The following is a 24,672-nucleotide window of genomic DNA, read 5'->3' as shown; positions in this document are numbered from 1 at the left end:
CTTTGAATACTGGGGCAAAAAGCGTGTCTGTGAAAGGCATCCTTAGAAAAAACTGAATTTACTTGTGTTATTTATTGTTTATATAGGAATGTTGCATTCTTCTTGAACGTAAAATCAGAAGGAACATCTTTAATCCTGGAGGAATGTTCTTACAGAACCCCGGGTGCTACTCTGAGAATGACAGATGTTTACTTTCTGAATTTCAGGACTCCAAATAGCATTGCTTTATTGTTTCTTGGCTTTCCGTTTTCTTCTACGACATGTAGTTTGTGAGGTGGTATGAAGTTATGCATTAAAACCAAGCTGAGTATGCAGAGTTCTCCACGGTGAGCAAGTTTATTGATTCCACTACATTCCTGATGTGTTTTATTTGGTTTAGTGCTTAGTCGTGCTGCAAATTTAGTAGTACTTTTGTGGGAGTAAGTTTGTTTTTGGTTCTTCTGGGAGAAGGGCTGTTCCATCATACATTACGGGGAAGAAGTAAGGGGTAGATTAGACAGACGTATTGCTTGAAGATCTTGTGCAGGGATCGCGTTTTCAAGGTTGGAAATGGTGTGCAGTTTTTTTCAAGGTTATATTATTCACAAACAGAGCCAGCAGTAATATATACCACACTTCTGGTAACGAATGATAAGAGCAAATGCTCAGACATCGTAACTGTAACCATAATCTGGCCACATAACAGTCTGAGACATTTAGTACTCATCTAACAATTTACACCAGAGGCAGTAAAACAAGAAATTTATCTCGACTGCGTATACATTGTTCAAGCCATATATTGCAAGTGATGGCTGGAAGTGTGACGGAACAAGAAAGGCTAGAAGAGGAAAGGTTCAGGTGTGGGGGAGTGAGCAGAACTAATGGGTGAATTGGGGGATGCGCAGGCCACCACCCAAGTATCATCAAGGAGTGGCCCCGTCCACACCGAGGAAGGGGTACCATATGGCATTAAAGAGTGCCATGTGATCCTGAAGCCGATGTATGGTCTGTTCATTCAATGCCACCTTGTTTATTTCACTCAGCCACTCATCACATATGGGTAGTTGTGACAAATCTCAGGTGTCGTATGATACAGAGTTTGGCCATGGTTAGGGCAGTAGTCAGTAACCTACGCCATTGCCCCGTGAGCCCAAAGAGATCGCCTGTGACATTCATCATAACCTTAATTCGTGATAGTGGCAGAGGCAGCTATAGGGTGCTGTTGTGTTGTCGCGCAATCGGGCAGGTTGTAACACCGGTACTGTGAGTGGTGTAAAAAGTCTGAGGGCACCAGTTTATAGGGGGCCAGTACCAGTCCTGGACTGTCTTAAAGAGGCAGAACTTCAAACGGGATTTGCAAGTCCCCCTGTCCAATTCTTTCCTTAGTTCTGCCAAATCTAGGTCCTCTTACTGCACTTTCGCTCTCCTCTGCCACTTAACACACTGGAGAGAACCAGGAGGGGTCCCGAATGCAGATGTTAGGTTGAGGTTATAAAAATAGGACATGATCCATTGCAGGATCCCCAAAGCTTCAGATACTGCTTGATGGAAGAAGCCAAGAGATTCCACGGTCAGACTCCAAGGGCACTATGTAAGCAATGCCTGAATTGTACGCATCTCCACTTTTGAGACTGGGTTAGGCAAAATTCTTCCCAAATGGTACCAAAGGTTCATCTCACCTGATATTCTAAGATTTTCCAGGGTCACAATAAGTTATTCTGTGAGCAAATGAGGAGGAATTCCGTTTTATCAGGGTTGAGCCTTAGAAAGTATTTAAATAGCCAGGTCCGAGATAGTTGGAGGCCTTGCTTTAGATAAGCATCATCTTGATCAGACTTCATTTTCAGATGTAGCAGAATATCAACCACATATTGACCGATATTTAGAGCTACTTCTCTGATTGTTGCGTTGCAGTCTTTAACCTAAAAGTTAAATCACAAGATATGACCTCGTGAATATTTCATTGGTAAAAAATGCACGACTACCCCAGTGCGAAATACCAAGTGCTTTAAAATCACTCTAATTGTAATCCTGCACAAAACTCCAGTTTTTGGCCAAAGCAGGAACACTGGGCTGCGCAAAATGAGGACCTGTACACCTCACCAGCAATAGCATTTTAGTATGGCTGTCTGGTACATCTAGTACTGATAGTTGAGGATAAAGTGGAATCTAGCTGCACAGCCTGTCATGCCACTCTATGGCTCTTCTGCTTCGCTAGATCATGAATTGCTGGCTTGTTGTATTAACGCCTTTTGTGTTAATGCCTACTGTGACTCCGTTGCACATTAAGGAAAATATAAGGAGAGGGTAGAAGGGTCCTTTTGTCAACTAGAAGTGGTTTGTAAATTTGTTAAGGTGGGCCTTTAACACTACTGCCCTACCCAACAGTCATAGTGTGCTGCAGACTCTTTCCACACTGTATGTTGATATCATTTTCATGCATTGTGTGCCAAAGTACAATGTTAGTATATGGAACGTTTAACTGGTATATATATTATGTAAGTGTGTCTATGGACATGTATGCCTATACTCACTGGAAAAAACAAAGGTTAAAGTGAAGTTATGTTTTGCTGTTCTACAAGACCTTAACATAATTTTAAAAGCTGTCAGACATTCCTTGAAAAAACCCCACAGTTAAAGTGCAGTTATTGTTGAAAAGAAATCTAACCGCCACTTAAATATGCCAGTTGATTTGATAAACGCTCTATAAGTCACTCCCCATCATGCAGTGTTTATGACCTTACATATGAAGTCACTCATTAAATGCTAAATAACATTAATTGCATCAATGGTGACAGTTCAAATGATATCATTGATGACATCACTGATGACATCATGTAGAGAGAGGTACCAATACTCTGCTTTGTCAACCTCAGCTGCCACAGCGAAGATTAACCACAGGATCTGCCGTCAGCCATGCAGTGGAGGTTGACACTGGACTTGGCTGTCTACAGCAGGGGTTGGCTGCATGGCCCTGCACCAACCCCTCCTGGGCACCCTATTCTTCTGCACAGTCTTGCACAGTGTGTATTTACTGCTGGGACTCCCAAATTACTACTGGCAGCCAACATCTGCTGTGCACAGCCTCCAGCCTGGACCTGCACACCAACTCCTTGGATGGCTGAAAGCAATGAGCAATGGGAGTTAGCCGCAGGGCCTGGTCTTCAGCTGTGAAGCACTGGATGTCTGTAGGGCATGAACTTCAACCAGGTACTCCACTCAACCTGCGGCAAACACTCAACCCCAGCTCAGATTGGCTTAAGGGTCTTGTCCACATCCGGGCACCCAAACGCTACTGTACGTGGCCTACTGCGTGGATCCTGTGCCCAACCCATGCTGTGCACAGCAAAGGATTGTTCAGAGGGCCTGGTCGGCCCTGCCCCCAAAACCCAGTGTCAGTGCCCAAACTGTGGTAAGCCCCAAACCCACGAGATATTTTACTTATTTTTGTTTTATTGTTATTTTAGATTTGCAGAATTCACAAATGGTCTAACATAGGTCCACGAAGGTAGCTGTGGGTTCGCTGTCCATTGTCTGTGAAGCTTGCATACAATTCTCGGTCTCCATCCAGGATTCGCAGATCTCAGAGGCCACACTAGGGGGCCTCAAACTCAGCCCTGGGATCCCTGAAATCTGCATGTTTTCATTTTTTAAGCAGAGAGGTCCCCTTGAGGCCCCCACATTGGCCTTGAGGTCAGGGTGTGCTCATCCTGCCCCATATGTGCCCTTTCATTTTGTTATGCAGAAACCAAGTCCTCACATGTTGTAATAGAGCAAGAGCATTTTTCCTGATGTTGCAACCAACCAGAGGACTTCGGTTCCACGAACTTGGCTTTCGATTAGAGAATCCAAAGGCACAACTGAAGAAAATGTTCGCTCATCCCTACTAAAGGAACTACTTTTCCTACCCTATCCAATGGAATGATCACTGCTCTGGATTTTCTATTCCCTAAAGTACACCTCATATAGAAGACATGTTATCCGCTACTCATTTGTGAAGGAGAACTCTAGTGAAGCCTTGTCACATCTACCGAACATCATCAGTGCATCAATTAGCCAAGGGTTTCTCCTGTACTCCCTCTTGACAGCTCAGATTCTTCCTTTCCAGAAGCTGCCAAATCTAAACATGTTGACATTGCGGACTATTGTGCAATCACCTACAAATCCTGGGGACGGGTAATGATAAGAAGGTCGCTGCTATTTATCTTGCTGAGAAAATTAGCCCACAAATTAATGGTCTAGATATCTGTAAACTAACTGCTTTACGCCCAGACCTTGACACTTTTTAAACACCATTTTCTCAAAAACTATTGAACAGATTTTTACTCAACCTTGGCAAATACACTTTCTTCAGGGAAGTTATACTTTCATGCCAAGTTTGGTGTCATTCGGTTGAGCTGTTTTTCAGTATCGAGGAGCAAAAATCCTATGGGAGTTAAAATAGGAAATATCACTTTTAGTTTGAAACATCTCCTTTTATTTGGCTCCCAGTTGACATGTCTGCATGGAACATTCCATGAAAATCAAAAGCGGATGAACTTTTTTTTTTTTTTTTAACGTTTCAAGCAGCTTCTTCAAACAGCGCCAAAGTTCTTAGCGAAATAAAGCAAAGTTTTCAATGGAAAGTGTGACCTAACCTTAACTACACAAGCGCTATTGGCAGCCTGTGTAATATGTATATCTATAGCTATATGTTTATATGTATTTATAGATATATTCACTGAGCAACAGAGTTTAAAGTATATTTATGATTAGCTTTGCTTTTAAGAACTTAGAACCCCCCCCCACCCCCATACAAATCTAAAATTCACTGAAAAACTACAGATAGTGTAGTGACAATTACATAACAAAAACATTAAAAAGCATTCAGATTTGCTATTGATGGTTATACCATGCACTGCTTATGAACCTGACATTACTCGTGGCAGATTAGATGACAAAAGGGATGCCATCTTAACCCGCAGCCAATTCCCTGCAGCAAACACCGGCCAACCCTAAAGACAGCCCACCATGAATGGCCAATCACCAATCTATGGCCCAACCCACCTGTGGAAAACTAACACCCACAGCAGCCTTCAAAAACAAGCAGCAATGTTTTTTTCCAGGTTTTTGCATTGATTTTTTTTGTAGGTTTAACACAACTTTTTTATGTTTGTTTTTGGTAGGTTTCATACCTACAGCTTTTTTTGTTTTTACTGTAAAGAAAACATTTGTTTAAATTATTTTTTGTTAGCTATTGACAAGGAATTCCAGGTTTTGCTTGTTTATGACTAATCACCGTTAACTAGAGTTCATCACAATAACACTTCCAAATAGTTTTTTTTTATCCTCCACTCTCAGTATTCAGTATTCCATCTGGCACAAGAAACTTCCATCCAGGTATGTTACAAGCACCCTGTTTAACAAGAAATTAGGCACTGATTATTTTCCATTTAGGAATGTTCAAAAAATTCCTGAGGTTTATTAAAAATGAGAATTAGTAGTTGAATACAGGGCCACCAGCCATTTATCCAGCCTCCTCCACAGTTAGCGTCCACCTTACCTCCTAGGTCCTACTAAGCATTGCCTTTGGTGATCCGCGGAGGGGTTTGGATGCAGGGCTTGGGCTGCAGTTAGGCCTTTGTTTAGGCCCACCTTGCAAGACCTTCAGCCATGGTTGGCAAGGATTTGACGCTGGATATTGCCTGTGTCAAGGTCCCATGCTAACTGCCTTTGTGACCAGACCTGCCTCGCAGATGGTTTCCAAGTTAAACTCAGTTCTGTTATCTCACTCTTTGTGCTTTTCCATCAAATGGCTCTAAAGTTGAGCAAATCAAAACATTTTTTCCATGCTCCCTGTATCTGTGTGACTCAACTAAAGTGTTTTTTGTCTTGTTTTCCCCAACAAAAAAATACAAAAACACTTAAAATGTCTTTGAAAGAAGTGTTTTTTAGAACCCACTTTACCGGTTTAAAGAAAGATAAATTATATTTTAATTAGATATCCTTTGTTATGTGTGTAATTGTATATTTCTGTCTATGTAGTGTGTCTTTCTATTTATATTTGTATATGCCAGGCTGTACAAACCCCACTATGTATTCAGTATTCCATCTGGCACAAGAAACTTCCATCCAGGTATGTTACAAGCACTCTGTGTAACAAGAAATTAGGCACTGATTATTTTTCACTTAGGAATGTTAGTGTTTTCAATAAATTCCTGAGGTTTATTAAAAATGAGAATTAGTAGTTGAATACAGGGCCACCAGCCATTTATCCAGCCTCCTCCACAGTTAGCGTCCACCTTACCTCCTAGGTCCTACTAAGCATTGCCTTTGGTGGTCCGCGGAGGGGTTTGGATGCAGGGCATGGGCTGCAGTTAGGCCTTTGTTTAGGCCCACCTTGCAAGAACTTCAGCCATGGTTGGCAAGGATTTGACGCTGGGTATGGCCTCTGGCAAGGTCCCATGCTCACTGCATTTGTGACCAGACCTGCCCCGCAGACGGTTTCCAAGTTAAGCTCAGTTCTGTTATCTCACTCCTTGTGCTTTTCCATCAAATGGCTCTAAAGTTGAGCAAATCAAAACATTTTTTCCACGCTCCCTGTATCTGTGTGTCAAGAAAGTTAGCCGACGAGAGACAGACATGTACAGCTCTGGAACACCCTCCTTGCATAAGGAAGAGCTCATTTTTGAGAAAGGAAGAAAGGGTTTTGAAGAGGCAGATCTATCTTCTTCTTCCTCACAGTATGCCATCCCTGCTGGAGAGATGTTACCAGATATTATTTTACATGACCAAGAGGCCATATTTTTTTGCTACTGATCCCTGCTCCAAATCAGACTTTTTCATATGGTGTGCAGGAAATTGATAAGTCGCTCGCCTCACTCAAGTTCTTCATCAGCAAGGTTGCCAGAAGTATTTTTTCTTCATTTCTTCTAGTTACACCCACTCCCCGTCGCCCCCATCCCGTTTTTTAAAAGTACTAGTGTTACTCAACTAGAATGTTTTTTGTCTTGTTTTCCCCACCAAAAAAATACAAAAACACTTAAATTGTCTTTGAAAGAAGTGTTTTTTAGAACCCACTTTACTGGTTTAAAGAAAGATAAATTATATTTTAATTATATATCCTTTATGTATGTAATTGTATATTTCTGTCTATGTAGTGTGTCTTTCTAATTATATTTTTATATGCCAGGCTGTACAAACCCAACTATGGGTGGTGAAACTGCTGCAGGCAGCCAACCCCTGCTGTGCACAGCTTTTGTCTGTGCACAGTGAGGAATGTCCCCAACATGCTGCATGCAGCCAACCCTGGCTACATACAGCCTTTGTTCGCAGAGTCTGGCCTGTGACCAGGACCCTACTACAAACCATTGTAGGCTGCCATCCACCACTGGGCACGGCCTTCAGCCATTTGCAGCTGCGGTTGGCCGCAGGGCCTGCAGCCATTACTTGCGTCCAACCCACTGCATGGTTTGGCTGCAGGCTTGCACGAGGGGAACTGGCCACCTGGTCTCCTACCAAGTCATGTACTCAACACGTCCTGGGCAGCCAACCCCTGAATACCAGTCAGTCACTGAGTCCTCACCAATTCTGAATTCTCTGCGTCCTCTAATGGCTGCAGCAGCATTTTTCTGGGAGTGGTGTCCAGCCAATCAAAGGGCTTTGGTTCCGCAAGCCTGACTCTGGTATAGTGGAACCAAAAAGGACAACGTGAGAAAGAAATTCCCTCACCAATGGGATTTAAATATGTTTTTACAATTTTGGAATCACTGGACTTCCCAAAACTTGGTTTGCAAGCCAGACTCGGGTATGTCGAGCCTAAATGGATCATGGGCGAAAACTCCTTTGGGCAATGGGATTTGAATATTTTATGATTTTTTTTGGTGTGTTGAGCGCTGCTGAACCTTGTTTTCGGAACTCCACAAATTTATGGTCCATAAATCTTAAAAACTAAATTTCTCTTTTTTGTTTTGTTTCTATACTTTTGGCAAATTGGTGCTTTGAGCATGGCGGTCAGTGCAAATTATATCATGTGTTCTGTGCGTTGATTCTTCATGGAAAATGTCAGGCACATTCATTAAGCAGGGGACAAAAAAATGGTGATGGTCTGAAAAGTCACAGTTCCCATTATAAGTGTTATAGGATTATTTGCTCCTTCATACAGAAAAGCTGAACAGAACAACACCAAATTTGTGAATAAGGTGGATCTTTTCTCACGTAAGTGCCTTTTCCTCTTTTGATGCATTCAGTACTTTTTGTGAAATTGGCATTTAAATAGGGTGTCTGGCTGGTTATCTCCCGCTTCAAGAAGTGGTTTCATAGTCTGCGCTAAAACGCCGTAACTCTTGCTTCGAAGTCCAACTTGATCCAATTGCTGTTCTGTAGCAGATGTCCAACTTGATCCGATTACTATTCTGAGTCCAATGTGGCTGTTTTCTCCAGGCCATTGTTGACTCCACAGCAAACCGTGGACTTTGAGCAGGCCATGCTGCAGCTCTTCAAGATGGTTTCAGATCCCTCTGGTGTGCCTCCGGCCTCAATGATCTGTCTGGGCCTGCAGCCTGGGCCCTCTACTTTGGAGCCCTTATTGTCATTTAATGAAGCCTTGACTGAGCCTCATATGATGGCTAGGTCCAAACCTTGCTGGACTCATAAGTCAGTTGCCTGATTGCTAGATGGTAGGGACCTTTCCCAGGAGATCCAAATTTCCTGGCGCAGCATCCTAGTCCAGGCATCTATAAGCAAACCCAATCCGAATTCTATTCCAACTGTTCTGCCAGAGAGCTAATCCTAGATGATAAATACTTTGGGCAAAAGAGTGTTTTCCTTTGCTAGCCTAGCACTACAATCCTTGAATGCTGTTTGCCTCTTGGGTTACTACACTCATCCCCAATGTGGCATGGCTAGTGAGAAGTTGCCTGCATTACCTGAAGACAATCAAAATGTCTTTGCACTAACAGTACAGGTTAGCCAAAGCGCAGCAAAACATATCTTGAGTTCTGGTCTGCATTCCACCGATTGTATTAGAATATGGGCACCGTTGTACACATTTACCTCAATGCCTAGATGGTTTCTCCCATATTGTCCATGAAATTTCCTCACTTATGGAAATGCCGTTTAATGAGGCACTATTATGTTTAGAGAGTGCAAATTCTGTGCTTGAATGCTTTAAGGACACCAACGCTTCAGCTTGTTCCTGAGATTGTTTACTCCACGTGCCAATTTGATTAAATGTATCAGAAGATCCCAGTATACGCAAGGGGCCCTGGCTGTCCTCAGTGACAGCCCGTGGCACCTACGCGTCCTGTTGAACCTTTTCATGGCTCCACGTGCAGGGACGGAGGTAGGGGAGAGGTCACCAACAGCAAAAGCAGTTCTCCTCCTCACGTGAATTGGCTGCTTTCAAGCCCCTTTTGGTTTCCCTTCCATCAGCCAGTTAAGACCAGGAGGGAGTGTAAGGGGGGTGAATCTTGTGTTTCGCTTACCCACCAGTTTCCGCAGATCATGCCGCTATTCTGTCCCAAGAGAGGATGTAGTTGCTGACCATGGAATCGATTGAAATGGCATCTGAGGCAAAGAAGGGGTTAGCTTGCTATTCAAGGTCCTTCCCGGTCCTGAAGCGGAATGGGTACCTGAGACCAATTTTAGACCTCAGAATCTTGGGCTCGTCCCTCAAGAAGCAGAATTTCAAAAATATGCCACTTACTCAGGCTCTGATGACCTTGGATTCGAGGTTTGGATGTTGTCCTCTAGAGCTGCAGGTTGCGTACATTCTTTGACTGATCCTGCAGGCCCATAGGAAGTATCCCTTCTTTTTAGTGGGGTGGCACTACTTACTTCCATCCTCACATAAGAATTGACAGTAACTCTTCAGATCTTTACATAGGTTATTTCCCAGTTTTAGACCCATGTTCGAGGCCAGGGATCCATGTATACCTCAACGATGGCCTGTTGGAGGTGGGCTCGCCTCAGATAATCTTGGTCTCACTACAGTCCTGTCTTTAACCTTCTCAGGGCATTCCCTTTATCAGGTGCATTCTGGAACCCATGGCCATTAGGGCTTTTCACCAAAACATTAAAGACTCCCCATGATCTCCAAGTTTCAGGCAAGAGCTACTGACCCGTCCATGTCGGTTCTGAGACTGCTTGTACTCTTGACTCATTTGGACCCTTCAATGGAACCTTTGCTTGCAGTGACCTCCACATAGGGGATTCCTCACAGGCATGAAGCAGAGTGCTGATGAGGAGGTCCAGGATCGTTAGTGGTGGATCTCAGATACCAACTGACCTGGACAGACTGTTAACCCCTCCAGTTCCAATGATGTTGGGGGTAACAGATGCATCCAGTCTAGGATGGGTAAGTCACCTGGGCAACGTGGAGATCAGGAGCCTCTGGTATTCCAAGTAGCCACACTATCACATCAGTCTTATGGAGCTGTGCCCCATCGGTATGGCTGTGAATGCCTCCCTACTTTATGTCAAGGACAGGTCAATCCAGGCGCTGACAGACAACTCACTTGCCATGTGGGACAATAAAAAGCAGGGCAGTGTTGGGTCCCTTGCCCTCAATGGGTTCTGCTACTTTATGGCTGTTTGTAACTTTAGGAGCTCTCTCTAACAGTGATTTACATTGCATGGTGCCTCAGCATCACAATATACAAACTCAGCAAGCAGCATCTTGCTAGTCACAAGTGGCGTTTGCAAACAGAAGTAGTATGGGTAGTTTCGCCCAGTAGGGCGTAACCCTGTTAAAGCTATTTCTACTTCCTAAAGCATTTACAATGTTGTCTTATGCTGTCTAGTGTTTGCTCATCAAGGGTCAATTCCAGCCTCCTTTATGCGCTCACACCTCTGCTGCAGATCCAGTGAGTACTGACGTCAGGTGTGATGGTGCATGGCTGTTTCTCGCCAGTAATTGGGCCATGATGGTCTGGCACTCCAAATGCTGACCTCACTCTCCTCTATTCCCTCCCACCATCTGCCCTCCTCTTTTGCTTCCTCTTTGGGAGGAGCGTCTGTCCCAGCAGCAGGAAGAGTAATGCATCAGAATGCCCACAGTTCACCCTTATTGCAAGGGTATCGATTGGAACCAGCTTGAGAAGTTTTGATCCACTGTTGGAGGGGACTGATGTCATTTTGGCTGCTCTTTGTTTCTCTTCCTATTCTTTTCTACTATATATAAGTTGGTGGTCCAACTTTGTCGCTTGCTGGGAGGAGATGGTTGAACCTATACAGGCTAGGCTGCCTAATGTCCTTTTGTTTGTGTTATCCTTGGCTCAGCTTGTACCTTTCTGTTGCGTAAACTAAGACTCTGACTTAGATTCTACAAGATTTGCTTTCACATCCATGGATTCCTGAGCTTAGTTCAACACACCAATTCTTGAATGTGAAAGAACAGGTTAATGTAGTTCAACATAACCCCACTCAATACATAGTTAGTTATCACTTTCATGAAGTGTGCTCCTTTCAAACCTCTGACTAGTTCTACTTTTAGACTCCGAACTAGGAAAACTGTGCTTTGCATTGCAATCACTTTTGCACATTGTGTGAGTGGGCTACAGGCATTGTCAGTCCAGCATCTTTACACTGCCTTGTATCCCTGATAAGCTGGTGCTTAGGACTCGAGCCTCTTTTCTTTGAAATGTGTCACCCTTTCATTTGGGACAACCCATCACATGCATTGAGTTCTATCTGCCAGCTCCCTCTTAGAAGGACAGGTTACATCATTTGGATCTGTGGCTTGCCCTTCATTTGTACAGTGATAGGAATAGGGGAAATGTACGGATTGTCTGCTCTTTGTTAGATTCGCCAATGCAAAGCAAGAAAAAGCAGTTCCAAAAAGTACCCTACTGCGATGGATATCCTTTTACATTAAACTTTTTCTGCCTCGTCTAAAAATGTCCCTCCAGAAGCCTTTAGGTGTCATTCAACCAGGACAGAGGCAGTGACTAAAGCTGTGGCTTGGGATATCCCTAATTTAGACGTTGGGCAGACAGCCACATGGGTATCTGTCCATACTTTGACAAGACACTACTGCATCAATTCAGAAGTCTGCAGAGGGTCATTTTGCCCTCTTGATTCTACAGGACATTGTTATGTAAAGCCCGCTCCTCATCCCCACCTCTCTAGAGGGGGTGTTGCTTTAGTATTGATTCACAAGGTGAGGCATATTGCGTGTGGAAGTATCCATCAGAAGAATTACTTATATACGTTTGGTAATGCTCTTTCTGGTGACTACATTGTCATCACCTCCATTCCTCACTGTTCTGTTGAGTGGACTTTGAAGGATTAGGCAGGAAATATGTTTGCTTAAAACTTGTGGAAAAAATGGCTTGCGTTGGAAAATAAATGGAAGTGCCAGAATGCGTCGCTCTGTTTTGCACAGTTTTGTGCATAGATCACTAAACTCATGGTGTTTTGTGTGAGCGTACTATTTGTTGTTAAGATCCAATAGATTATCACGCCATAAAAACCTATTTTATTTCCTGGCTCCTTATTTGGCATTAAATTATGCAAAATATGCTTAAGTGGAGTAGTGTGCAGGAAGTGTAGGAAGGTAGGAAAGCCGACTGCAGCCTCCAGCTCATTAGATTCTATACCACAGTCTCGAGAAAGAAAGTTTCTGACTGTACTTTGCAGAATAGCATATATTGTGGAACATGCTACCAATTTACATCAATAGATTAAAATTCAGCTGTTTTGCCTTTAGGAGTTGTAGGCTGCTTGAATACCAGATTTTAGATGCCATAAGAGGTAAACGTCCATGTCAAATTTTGTACTCTCTTCAAATCTAGTCTTTGAGTGCATGAAAATGACACTACTGTTGAAATCATTTTTTTATTTTAGGCTCCTTTATTTTTTCCCATGATTAGTTTACAGACAACAGAAAAAACAGAGAAGCTGCCAAATAAAAAGAATACAGAAAAAATGCAAATTGTTACATACTGTGATTAACAGAAAGAGTGACAAAATTTGGCAGAGCTTTTCACCATGAACAAAACCATATTACTACAGATTCAGCCTATCCAGTCTGTAATAGGGGCCCAGATTTCCTGACCCAACTCACGTCGTCTTCTGCCTTTTAATCTGTATACTGCTATTTCCATATTGTATGTCGCTAGTAAACGAGCCCTCCAATTAGAAAAGGTGGGTGGATCAGGACTAATCCATTGAGATGTAATAACTGGTCTGAAAACAGACATGGCGATAAGCAAGAAACAATCTTCAGCTTTACTCCGTCCTACCAAGCTATGTATCTGATCAACCCCCAGAATCACTAATGTAGGCGTTATAGTCAAGGGTTTACCCGTAATCTTGACGAGAAAGAATTCAACGTCTAGAATATACTGAGCCAATTTAATGCAGGAATAAAACATGTGGATTGTATCTGCAGCAGGAGAGCCACATCTACTGCACATATTCCCTAAAGTGCTAAACCATTTGGAGATTTTCGCAGGAGTGTAGTATAGATCAAATATTGACATGTGGTGTTGTGCTCTAAGACTACCGGTTATTAGGACCTGGCTGGCCACCTCCAAGGAGGCTGCCAGATCGGTGCCTACTTGTCCAAATTTCCGGTCCCACTTGTCATTTTGGGTCTCAGATCGTCGAGCAGGTCAGAAATGAGTGTTTGATAGATCAGCTCAATCCTTGATCTTCTTTCAATAAGTCCTACAAGAGGAATTTTCTCGAACTTTGCAGCTCCTAAGGTTGCTATCTTCGACAAATAGCTCCTGATTTGTAAAAACTTCAAGAAATGCCTAGTTGGAAGCCCTTATTTGTTTTGAAGATCAGAAAAGGAAGCAAATTGACTATCAGGGAAGAGGTCGCCCAATACATTAATCCCTAAATTAGCCCAGCTAAAATAACTGCATCCAAGAAGATTGGAGGCAATAGACCGTGAGAGAGGAGGGGGGTATATGCATTAATATTAGATATGTCAGACTGTCGTCGAACCTTTTTCCAAACGGAATACATTGATTGTATAACTTTGAATTTTATTTTCTTATAGTAACTTGGCTCAATTTTCCTGACTAGGCAATTACGTACATCTTCCCCAAGTAACATTTCAAAAATTGTGGTTCTAGCAAATTCAGGCACCATTGATTTACCCCCTGATATTAATGGTCCCATTAGCTGTAAAAGTGCGGACCAATGATATAACATTAAAGAGGGTAACCCCCACCCACCCCTTGATCTAGGGAGTATTAGCCATTTGGAAGCCCTTCTGGCTTTGTGATACCCCCAGAAAAATCTTAGGCACGCCCTTTCTGCACTAAAGATAAGCTGCCGTGGGAACTCAATTGGGATGGTCCTGAATAGATATAAGAATTTCGGGAGTATAGACATTTTTAATACATTAGAACGACCCTGAAGGGAGAGGTGCAAGTGGTCTAATCTCTCAAGAGTTTGATTCACTTCTTTAATGATGGGTAGTATATTTATTTCTGGTATCTTCTCTACTATGGGGGTAATCTTACCCCTAAATAGGTTGAGACTGAAGCAGTTGGGAGCCCTACAGGTTTCACGGCCTCTGAATGTATTATTTGGGTTTTGTCGACATTGAGACAATAACCCGATACTGCCCCAAATTGTTTAGCTGCGTTGTAAACAGCTGAGAGAGCCAGACAGATATCCTTTGTAAAAATAGCGATGTCATTGGCATAAGCTAAGGTTTTATAAGCCACATCGTTGACAACAGCCGGCTGTATCGATATATTGCTATCTAACTTGCTCAAAAAGGGGTCAATGTAAATTGAGAACAAGAGCGGAGAGGAGGGACATCCCTGGCGGGTTCCTCTGCTGATCGGGAAGGAGCGTGACTCTTGTCCGGAGATACGAACCGAGGCCTTTGGGGAGATGTATAAAGCTTGTATGGCTGTAATGGACTCTGGCGGAAATCCCTTGATTTTCAATGATTGCCATAGAAAATCCCAGGAGACCCTGTCGAGCGCCTTTTCGGCGTCCAACAGGATCATTGCCAAAGGCTGTTTCCACACTTGGGCCCAGTCAAATAATGCAATTGCCCGTCTGATATGCTCAGATGTATCCCGGCCAGACACGAACCGTGCTGGCGAGGAGACACTAGAGGGGCAATGACCTTTCCCAGTCTGAGTGTGATAATTTTAGCAAAAATTTTACTATCAGCACATATTAGGGAGATTGGTCGATAAGAAGAAGGGCTAGTCTCTGGCTTATCTTTCTTCCTAAAGACTACAATTTTGGTCTTATGCCATGAGTCAGGGGTCCTGCCAGTCTGGGCAAGTGCAAACAGGAATTCCAATTCCCCTATTAGGATATGCCTAAAAGTTCGATAAAATTCAAGGGGTAATGAATCGGGGCCAGCGGCCTTCCCGGCTGCCAGTGAAGAAATCGCTAATTCCAGCTCCGGCCTGGTTATTGGGGAGGAGAGTGTGACCACCTGATCCGGTGTAACCTTAGCTGTTACATAGTCACATAGATATTCCTGTTCTGGTAGAATTACATCACCCTCTTCCAAGTCTGGAGCATAGAGTGCTCTAAAACTCTTGAAACACCTCAAGCACCCTGGCCGGTGTTCCTGAATCTGATCTTCTTTATCTTTAATACGACTTATACGATTCATGACTCCCTTATACTGTATTCTTTTAGCCAATAATCTGCCTGTATTTTGGCCAAATTCATAGATATCTGATTTATACTGAATAAACTTAGCCGCAAGCTCCTCAGCAAAGTACTGATATATTTTGTTTCTGTCTATAGCAATCTGTCGCTGGCACTTCTCCATTTGGGACTGGTCCGAGATTACATGAATAAGCTCTTGCTCTGCTTCCCGAAGTTGATTGACCCACCTATTGATCTTTTCCTTGATGACCTTCTGACAATGGAGGGAAAAGCTGAGAGTCTTCCCCCCTCACAGCTGCCTTGAGGTATCCCAGACTATTAACGTAGGAGCAGTACCCTTATTTCTCAGAAAAAAGTCTACGATCCAGTTTGACATATGTCTACAGTATTCTTGATCGAGTAATAGTTTTCGCTCAAATGTCCAAGTTGACATTCCTGGTTTTGGCCCACTGAGCGGTAGTTGTAAGATTAGCGGGTTGTGATCAGAGATTACTCGGGGATATATCTCACAGCTAGTTCCTTCAAGAATTGGGTCAGTGACAAAAAAGTAATCTAAGCGTATACATTTATTATGGGGAGCTGAGAAAAAAGTGAATCCCGGCTCAGTCGGGTGAAGACTTTGCCAGACATCTATCAAGACATGTTCGTGACAGAGCCCACGGATAACTCTAAATGTCTTGCCCTTCCTGCCAGAGTATGGGATATTCTTATATAGATCAAAATTAGAATTTAAGTGGATGTTAAGATCCCCACATACAACTTTAGGAGAGGGCCACAGAGCAAGCTCAATACTCAAAAAATTTAGAATGGCGGGGTCATCTAAATTGGAACCGTATAAAGAGCATATAGTATGCGATGATCCCTTAATTAGAATATTAACGATTGCCCAGCGTCCTACATTATCCACCTTCACTTGCTTAGTGGTACAAATACCTTGCCTAGCCATGATGGCCACACCCCTAATAGTTGTAGTTTGCCGAGAGCAGGCAATCAGATCCAGACCAAGTTCCTTCAGCCAGGTACGGTTGTTCCAGGAAACATGAGTCTCCTGCAAACAGAGTATGTCTATATCTAAGTGCCTGATGAGCTTAGCTAAAATGCCCCTCTTCTTTCTGTCATTTAGCCCACAGCAGTTCAGAAAAAAAACCTGTCAAGAGCAGCCCTATAAGTATCAGACAAATCGGGAATCTGTCTGTTATCAAAGTACCGTCCAAAATGTGCTTAGCCAGATATTGTTTAATGAAATTTTGGTGTTGTCTGCCATAATTGTTTTCGCCAAAAGCCTTTTGTGCCCCACCCTCACTCCCACTCCCCCCCACCCTTAAAAAGACGCCCCACCCTGAAAAGCAACCCATTAACAAGGGCATGGGGACCGTCAGTCCCTTGTGATGCTGAGCTAGAAGAGCTCACACTCTCGCTACTGCACACTTAAAAAAAAAAAATACTCCATAATAACTAGTAGAGGAAATAGAGCAAAAAGGGAAAATAGAAAAAGAAAAAAAAGGCCGGGCAGTGCTGACCTGACACTGACAATCAAATCTCACATATGCGACCTGGATATTGAGTCAGGTTTTTTGTCCGGAATTCAGGGATGATAAGTATTTCTTGGCCTGAGCTTCTGCTTGAAAAAAATGAGTTTGCCCCTTATAGATCACTTTTAGCTTGGTCGGATTCAAGAGAATAATCTGTGCCCCCTTTGCCTGGAATTCTGGCATTAATTGTCGCAGATGCCAGCGAAGCTCCACTGTTTTCTGGCAGTAGTCAGGACGAACGAAGAAGCTACAACCTTTCCCCGTTCTTTTGCGATCAGGCCTAGCCAGATCATTCAGGGAATCTTGGGCCAGAAAGATATTCAAGGAGATCAGGATGGCCCGAGGGCGACCTTCGAAGCGACCATCGGAGCGACCATCGCAGCGACCATCTGAGCGGCCATCTTTGTTGCGTAGATTAAAGGGAAAACGGTGCGCCCTCTGAATTTGGGTCTTCCAATCCCATTGAGGGAGATCCGGTAATGCTTCCTCAAACAACTCGACCACAAATTGACGGATATTGGTACCCTCTTGACATTCAGGAATGCCCAAAATTCTTAAGTTGTTGCGTCTGGCCCGTTTTTCCAAATCTGATAGTTTATACTCAGTGTCATCCCTGATCGTTTGAATTGTTTCAACCTTAGTTTTCTGCTGAGCAAGGTCATCCTCGAGGCGAGAAATCCTTGTTTCTGCCTCTACTATTCTTGAGGAAAAGTCAGAGCAGGTCTTAGCCATCCGGCAGATAGAATTTTGAAGCTTCCTGCGCGCCCTTTGTGTACGAGAGCTTTCAGCCCTTGACTCCTCTCTGTGTGCCATCATCACCTGGTAGATAGTTGAAAGCATGATTTCTTCTGAGCCAATAATAACTGGGGCAGTACTTAGAGTATTTGCGCCATACATTGTATTATTTTTCTCGCCCATGCCTGGTGAGAATGAATAATCCCAGGACAGAGCCCCTGTTTCAGACCGATTGGGACAGGTCGAGGATGCTCCCGCTTTTTTAACAGTCTCTAAACCTGGTTGGGAGTGGTCCAAATCACCATCTATCTCCCAGTAAAAACTGCTAGTCTCGCTGCCGTCTCCAGCCCAATCTTTATCTTGATTTTCCTCATCTTCAGAGGAATTAGAGACGTCGGACAGGGAAAAGAATTTATCTACCGGGTCATCTTTTTTGTTAGTCAGGGTCTTCTCTTTGTGGCTTCAAAGCACCTGCTTTTATTGTGTCTGGGCATTCCGCCAACTGTGTCCTATCTGAAAGGACTCCATTGACCAGAATGCAGCTTGTTTGCTGGTTGGGACTCAGAACAGCTACTGTTCTAATTAAACCTCCGCCAACATTTACTGTGTCCTGGGGCAATGGTTCATGAGCGCGTGGGGGGAGTGCTGTAATAGAAATCTCACTGCTGTCTTGGCCCCCGGCCCCCCCACCCCGGCTCCAGCGCCCCGAGTAGAGACGGGTGCTTTCATTGAGCCAGAATCAGTCTGTTGCTTTGTTTTCGAAATCTGCACTTTGAACAGCGCTGTCACTGCCTGCCTCCCCCGGCCAGCGCATTACCTTTCAGCATCTCCTGCACCGCGCGGTGATTATCAGCCTCGCGTCCGTCAGCAGAGGCATCCAAAAGAGCGGGGGTCTTCACCATAATACCAGGCGCCGCCGATGGTGCAGACGAGGGGCCCCTACTCCTGACCCCCTTACTGGAGCCCTTTGGTGGCATTGTATAAGATGTCGAAGTCCGCGGGCTGATCTGTGCCGCAGCCACGATGTTGTCAGTTACTCGAATACTCGCCCGTCCCAGTGACGCCAGGGAAGCCAGGTAGCACGGGAGCGGAATGCTCCAAACCCAAGGCTGAAAGCGCCAGCTCATCTGTGTTCCTCCAGGTAAGCACTTTAACAAATACGCTCAGTTCGTAGAACGTTCAGCTCCATTTCCATACTCAAACCGGCAGCAGCAGCAGAGAGTGTGAGAGCAGCTCACTCGGCCGAAGCGGCGGCCGCCATCTTGCCCCCAGGTCCACTGTTGAAATCAAATGTTAGAAAAGCAGCTACAAACATTGTTCATTTCCAAGCGGCCTCAATCCTGGGATTCACCTTCCACTGATATTTTAGTACAGTATTTATCAAATTCAACAAGTTTGTCATATGTGATGACTAGGGAAGATTTTTGTCCTTTGACAGTTTCCTCTATTTACCTTGTGCTTTTTTTCTGCAGGTGCCCCCACCCAGTAACTTTTGCTGGAATGCTGGAAATGGGTGTATCTTACTTACCGGTTAACCAGAACTGGGAAAGATATGTTGATGAAGCACAGAGCACATATGAGGAGCTTCAGAAGGAGATGAAGAAATCGCTCATGAACTTGGCCAATGATGCCTGTCAGCTGCTTTTCCAAGATGGGTACAGTACCAACTTTAGGCATTGTCATTCCAAATTCCTGTGTGCACCTAGCTGTATTTGTAAGTAATGTGGAAAATAATTTGTATTTGTAATAATTTGAATCCTGGTCTTTTGTGATTTTAGCATTGTGTAGTGGCGTAGGACTCTATGGTAAGAAATATGCATGGTAGTTGCAGCTGCTACAAACACAAATACATTTCTCCTTTAAGGGGATCTCCATTGATAATCACAAGAATATGTTATGTTATGTTATGTTATGTTATGTTATGTTATGTTACGACTATTTATTGTGCGCACAGATACTCCAGCCAAGGAGCGTCCTGGCGCAGAGACAAGGTAGCACGTAACACAACCACAGGCTAAAAACAGATGCTAAGAGACAACTAAAACAAAAAGGTTTTTATGGCCCTCCGAAAAGTCAGAAGGTCCTCCAGCAAGCGGATTTCAACAGGCAAGGAGTTCCATGCTGACGCAGCCATTACCCTGAACGAGCGTCCTCCCATGCGGCTAAGCCTGAATCTGGGAACCACCGCAAGGGCCAGACCCTGAGAGCGAAGGCTACGGGCAGGGACATAGAAAGACAGACAACTCGACAGGATTTCCGGGCCTGTACCTCGCAAGATTTTAAAAGCAAGGCACAATACCTTGAAGAGGATGCGCTTCCTAACCGGAAGCCAGTGTAAGGAGCGAAGGACACCTGTAACTGAGCAGAATCTGGGCAAGCCAACGATCGCCCTCGCCGCAGCATTCTGAACCCGTTGTAAGCGGGTTAGTTCAGCCTGGTTAGCCCCAGCCAGGAGAGAGCTGGCATAGTCCAGGCGGGAGATGATAGTAGCCTGGATCACCAGCTGCCTGGTCGGGGCGTCAAAGAACTTGAGAACAGGTCTCAAGCCCCTCAGGAGACCGAAACAACAGGCCGCGGTTCTTTTAGTATGGCCTACAAAGGAGAGGCCCGCATCCAGCCATACCCCCAGATTTTTCACTTCCGATACCGGGATCGGAGTAGGTCCCAACTCTGAGGGCCACCAGTGGTCACCCCACAGCTCCACTCCCTTCCCGACGACCATCACCTCTGTTTTAGTGGCGTTTAGCTGAAGGCAATTGCCTGTCAGCCAACTAGCCACCGCCTTCAGTCCGGACTGAAACCTGGGGGCCTCAATCTCCGCATCCCCACTGAGAGTAACCGCCAGCTGAGTGTCGTCAGCATATGAGACCAAAGTAAGGCCCCACTGCCTAGCGACATCCGCCAGCGGTCTCACGTAAAGATTAAACAACGTGGGACTCAGCGAGGACCCTTGCGGAACCCCCGTGGCCAGTGGTTGGTAGTTGGACTTGAAGGGAGGGATGGCAACACAGAAGGAGCGGTCATCTAAAAAGGAGCGGAACCATTGCAACACCTGACCGCCAATGCCAGTCTCCTCGAGCCGACGCAGGAGGATGCTGTGGTCTACCGTATCAAAGGCGGCGCTAAGATCTAACAAGATAAGTGCCGCCGTTTGACCAGCATCCAACCTTGCCCGGAGGTGTTCCACCATCACAAGTAGCGCAGTTTCCGTACTGTGCCCAGCACGGAATCCGTTTTGTGTGGGGTCGAGGGCATTGGTCCGAGTCAGATGTTCAGACAGGGCCAGGTTGACGTGGGCCTCCGTGATTTTGGCTGGCCAGGGTAACAACGAGATGGGGCGATAGCTCTCAGGCTTGGAAGGGTCCAGGGTAGGCTTTTTAATGATCGGGGACACCACAGCTTGTTTCCACTTAGATGGAACGGTTCCCGTTTCCAAGGAGAGGTTGACAAGGGAGCATACAGCTGTACGCCCCATAAAAGCCTGATCTCGGAAGAGAGCAGGCCTTACTGGATCGGATGGGGACCCAGATTTGACTTGCAGCGCAAGTTTGTCAAAACCATCCAAGGTAAGGGGGGGGAAAACAAGCAGTGTAGTCTGATGATGGACCCCATTTATACTTTCCTCAGTGAACCCTATGCTAGGGAATGTCCTATATATAGCTTGGACCTTCCCCAAGAAGTAAGATGCAAGGGATTCACAATGGGAAAGGGAGCTCACGGTCGTGGAGGTAGTCCGCTTCGCTGTGAGATCTTTTACGGCCTTAAAGATAGCTTTTGACGGATTCGGACTGTTCCGGAATTCGATGGCATAAAAAGCCGCACGGGCTCGGCAGATAGCTCGATGGTAGAGCTTAACGGACTTGGCGTATGCAGCTTTTAGATCAGCCCCATAGGTTTTCCTCCAAGCCCTCTCTGCACGTCTACAGGCACCCTTTAGGGCCCGAAGAGTGCCATCGTACCAGGGACTCGACTCTCTAGGGTTGATTTTAGTTGAAACGATGGGTATCAGAGAGTCCAAGGCTCTAGTTATCCATGAACAGAAGAGGTCATACCCCCTTTCCACATCCGTCAAAGGACCCAGCGGCTCCTCTAATAGAAGACGATGAAAGTCCTCTAGCCGAAGCTTTTTCCAAGCCCTCTTCTGGACCCTTCTAGCCGTAGAGATGGAAGGAGTGGCCGAGACCGGGCAGAGGATGGACACCAAAAAGTGGTCTGTCCATTCCACCGGAGAGACAGAGGTAATTTGGATCCCCAACAGATTGGTAAACAGGGGATCCAAAATATGCCCCCCCAGATGGGTAGGCTGGGAAGCCATCTGGGGAAGTTGAAAGGCCTCCAGGTCAGAAGAGATGGAACGCACTGTCAAGCCGGAGAGGGTGTCGAAATGTAGGTTTAGGTCACCCATGATAGAGAAGTTGGCACAGTCAGCAACCAAAGGGCCAACAGTGTCAGGGAAAGCATTTCTAAACGCCACATCACTGCCGGGTGGGCGATAGACGACCATCCCGGACAGGGTAAACTCAGGGCTGACCGAGACCTTGAACATGGCGCTTTCACACCCGGAGATGTTTAGGGCACCCCAGACGCAAGGGTAGATAGACTTTACCACTAACGCGATACCTCCACCCCTAGACAGCCTATTCAGAGTATACATAGAATAGCCGGGTGGGCAGGCTAGATTAGTAATAGCGGTATCAGCGTCCTGTAGCCATGTTTCCGTCATGGCAAATACGTCTGGAGCTTCCTCCTTAATGAGGTCATAAATATGCTGATAGTGTTTCAGCGCAGACCTAACGTTTAAATTCAAGATCTTCAGAGTAGTGCGAATGTCTGTAGTACGGCGGGTCTCCGCGGAAATAAACCTTGGAAGAGGATGCGGAGAATCGAGAGCCCACCCATTACAAGGGCAATGATATGGGCCACGCAATGGGTGTACCGGTAGAAGGGTGCAGCAGCGGCTTACCTGACCGATGGCATACAGGCAATCCCGCGAGTACGTCAGCATGGTGGACCCAGGATGGTATGATAGTCCTTGCACAGAGTACCGCGACGTCCAGCGCGTCCTTAGCGCAGACGGGCGCAGACGGGCAGGACTCTGGCACGACTCCGGCCACGCGAGGACACGCCCGCTGCGCGATCCCGCTGCGCTAGGGGAGGAGCTTTAAGTAGGTGTTCCCAGGCTGCTCCTGCGCACTGAAGCGCTGGAGGGTAGAGACACCTCTATCCCCACACCCCACTCCAAGATGGCAGCCAAAACGAACAGGTCACCCACCCCAGAGCCAAATCCGCCAAAACGGCAGTGCGGGGGCCAATTAAAGTGCAGGTAAAGGGCGCTATCTAAAAACAGATAAACAAACAAATGACACACAAAAGTTATTAAAAATCACAGAGGTAAGAGCACATGCGCGCAGAGCGCTCACGCAGCTACCTTGTCAGGGGCGGTTTCAGGAGGGACTCGCCTTAAGTAGGTGTTCCCAGGCTGCTCCTGCGCACTGAAGCGCTGGAGGGTAGAGACACCTCTATCCCCACACCCCACTCCAAGATGGCAGCCAAAACGAACAGGTCACCCACCCCAGAGCCAGAGAATAGATTTGCCCCTCTCATGCATGGGATCCCAAAGTACTTTTTCTAATATACAGTTATAAAAAAAAGTTTAGAAAAACCTTCTTTGTAAAAACAAAAAAAAAACTTTCTGGCAGTTGATTACAGTGATGTAGTATTTTTTTTTTTTTTTTAAATAAGTCAATTTCAGTTTTACGAAGACGCTATATTAGGAAAAGTGACAAGAAAATCCTCTTTTACAAGTCATTTTAAAGGAAAATAAAATAAAACAGTATGGTGCAATGTAGCCTGACAGGCTCCAGCCTAGATAGACTGGAAAACTGACACAGCTCCGTTTAAGAAAGCACACCCCACGATTAATCCACCATGTCCTGTCTGTTGCATTTGCTCCATTTGTTCATCTGCTCTTGTCAATAGGATCTTGGTGTACAGTGTTTGGCCGTTTCAGCTTTCTTTCTTCTGAACAGCCTTTCAACTTTGACTCCACTTGATATCTTTAGAAACAGAGTGTTTTTCAACATGTTTTGACTGAGGACTTTTCTTTTTGCCTTAAAAATGCCTTCAGTTTGTGATGTGTCCACCTGCGCCAGAAAAAAAGGCCATCTGTCTAAACTTTTTATTCTTAACACTCATTTCCCAAGTGAGTTTGGTTTCTACTTGATGATATGAAGAACTCTGAGTCAGAGAGAGGAGACTGGGCTTCATGTAAAAGAGGAACACTGATGACGCAAGAAGTCACTGTCTGAAAGACCTAGTTATCATGAAAAAATAGGATCCTTGTACCTTGGTCAGTCTACTGTCTGTGAGTTCCCGCAGATGGATACGCATCTAGACAGAGATGAACATGAACATCATTGTTCCTGGTGGATGTCTAGATTGTTGCCATAGAGGAAATGTAGAGCTGCCACTTGTTTGCCATTGAGTGCTGGTTTGCGTTTGCGACACTCGATCAGACTATCAATATCAAGGGATCTGAAAGATATGCCCTGGAGATGATAACGTTGAAGTACACAGAGTTGAGAAGATTTTTTAAATTGTTAGATTCATGAATAAGGACACTCACATCTTAAAGGCTACCACCATCCTCAGACTTTAAGTACCTAAGAGCTTACTCTTTAATTAGAGATGTCTCACCTGGCATCCGATTAATTTCCTTCACATGAACTCTGTCCTGAAAGGCACTCAACAACCTCTCCAGCTGGTCGTTCTACCAGTCTACAGACTACACCTCTGTAGATAGTGGCTCCTCCAATGTCACCAAGACCTGATCCTCCTGCAGTGG

At 45.0% G+C, this 24,672-nt stretch overlaps 1 protein-coding gene across 4 annotated transcripts in view; it reads left to right on the top strand.

Moving 5' to 3' along the window:
* POLG (DNA polymerase gamma, catalytic subunit) overlaps positions 1-24,672 on the top strand; it is an 862,381-nt gene that overhangs the window by 327,717 nt on the left and 509,992 nt on the right. For all 4 annotated transcript variants that reach the window (XM_085644442.1, XM_085644444.1, XM_085644443.1 and 1 more), the window contains one exon: positions 19,301-19,483. In XM_085644442.1, the coding sequence (XP_085500568.1) occupies positions 19,301-19,483 (183 nt within the window). The remainder of the gene's footprint in view (positions 1-19,300; positions 19,484-24,672) is intronic.

Source organism: Triturus cristatus, chromosome 3_1, assembly GCF_964204655.1.
Source record: "Triturus cristatus chromosome 3_1, aTriCri1.1, whole genome shotgun sequence".
In the NCBI taxonomy this organism is placed as follows: Eukaryota; Metazoa; Chordata; class Amphibia; order Caudata; family Salamandridae; genus Triturus; species Triturus cristatus.
This window is presented reverse-complemented; position numbering and strand designations above follow the sequence as displayed.